The following is a 1,529-nucleotide window of genomic DNA, read 5'->3' on the forward strand; positions in this document are numbered from 1 at the left end:
CGCAGCCAGGAGCCCGGAGCCCGGAGCCCCGCCCGGAGCCCTGCCAGGAGCCCGGAGCCCGGAGCCCTGCCAGGAGCCCGGCCCGCAGCCCTGCAAGGAGCCCTGAGCCCTGCCAGGAGCCCGGAGCCCTGCCGGGAGCCCGGAGCCCTGCCGGGAGCCCGGAGCCCTGCCCGGAGCCCTGCCGGGAGCCCGGAGCCCTGCCCGGAGCCCAGCCCGGAGCCCGCAGCCTGGCCCAGAGCCCTGCGCGGGGCCCGGAGCCCTGCGCGGGGCCCGGAGCCCTGCGCGGCCCCCCGCCCCTGCCTCACCTTCCGCAGCTCCTTCTCGATCTCCCCGGCCTTGAGGACGATGGGGCCCCGCACTGCATATTCCACCGCCTTCACTTGCGGGTTCATGGACTCCAGCGTCAGGATCTTCTCCCTGCTCGCCTTCTCGCTGATCTTCACCGCAGAGGCCTTGGCAGCGCTGCTCCAGCGCGCCGTGCCCTCCCTCCTTGCGCTCCGGCAGCCCCCCGGCCCTTTGCAGCCCAGGCTCGCCGCAGTTTGCTTGGCAACCAGCACAAATCGATGCATGGTCTGTCCAGTTAGCTCCCAAAGATGAATGATGCGAATGCCGAGGGCTTGTGTACTTGCTAATCAAAAGCGGGAGCTAGCAAAACGTACACGAGCGAGGAGGAGATGCGGTCAAAAGAAATGCTGAAGAGCACGCACAGTTACACGGACATGCTCGATCCTCCCATGTCCAGACCCTGCAAACTTAATTGCAACGGATACAACTGATGTTGCAGTGCTGCGGTGCCACCAGATGAGCAACAAATCCCACCATTGCGTCAGACGAGCGCTGCAGACCCCTGTCCTCGGCAGAAGCGCCTGTGCTGGTGCTCCGGAAGAGTCCCGGGTGAAACCATCCTCCGGAGCCGGAGCCGGAGCCGGCGGCCGGCCCCTGCCAGGCGCTACCCCAGCCCCGAGGCAGGCGGAGGTGCGGGTTGCACCAGCGGGCGCGGGCGTCGCGGTCGCGCTGCCTGGCGGGTTTTGTAGTTCCTGCAGCCCCGGGCCGCGCCTGCCCACAGCATCAGGTGATGGGCAGGGAACTACGGCGCCCACAGCCCTCCCCGCGCCGCTGCCGCTGCCGCTGCCGCTGCCGCTGCCGCGGGGCGGGGGAAGCCAGGTGCAGCTTCCTCGGGGAGAGGCAGAGCCGGCTGCTCGGGGGCCGCGCGGCTGCGAGCCCCGGAGCGGGGCCGCGCGGAGCCGCCGCCTGCAGCCGCGGGGGCGGAGGGGGCCGGCGCGCTTCGCCCTGCAGCCGCCCGCCGCCCGCCGAGAAAGCTCCTTTGTGTGGAGCTGTTTCCCTGCTCTGCTGCTTGAGAAGCGCCCTGCTGCCCCGCTGCCTCCCCCTGCCCGGCTGGCACAACAGCCTCGGGCTGCCGCGCCGCGCCGCACGGAGGGGCACCTGCTGCTGCCTGCGGCGGGGCAGGGATGGGGGTCTGGGGCAGGGATGGGGGTCTGGGGCAAGGATGAGGGTCTGGGGCAGGGATG

At 71.2% G+C, this 1,529-nt stretch overlaps 1 protein-coding gene and 1 long non-coding RNA gene across 4 annotated transcripts in view; one reads left to right on the top strand and one right to left on the bottom strand.

The window, feature by feature from the left end:
• The window catches only part of GPT2 (glutamic--pyruvic transaminase 2), a 31,274-nt gene extending 30,684 nt beyond the window's left edge, over positions 1-590 (bottom strand). Inside the window, exon 1 of the mRNA XM_026060337.1 lies at positions 306-590. Within this exon, the coding sequence (XP_025916122.1) occupies positions 306-569 (264 nt within the window). The 5' untranslated portion in view covers positions 570-590. The remainder of the gene's footprint in view (positions 1-305) is intronic.
• A 299-nt stretch (positions 591-889) lies between these two features.
• LOC112963400 overlaps positions 890-1,529 on the top strand; it is a 4,976-nt gene continuing 4,336 nt past the window's right edge. For 2 of the 3 annotated variants that reach the window (XR_003252584.1, XR_003252585.1), the window contains exon 1: positions 890-975. This is a non-coding gene — a long non-coding RNA (uncharacterized LOC112963400). The other variant, XR_003252586.1, reaches the window with a different exon arrangement.

The sequence above is a fragment of the Apteryx rowi genome, unplaced genomic scaffold (genome assembly GCF_003343035.1).
Source record: "Apteryx rowi isolate R43461 unplaced genomic scaffold, aptRow1 scaffold_1, whole genome shotgun sequence".
Taxonomy (NCBI): domain Eukaryota; kingdom Metazoa; phylum Chordata; class Aves; order Apterygiformes; family Apterygidae; genus Apteryx; species Apteryx rowi.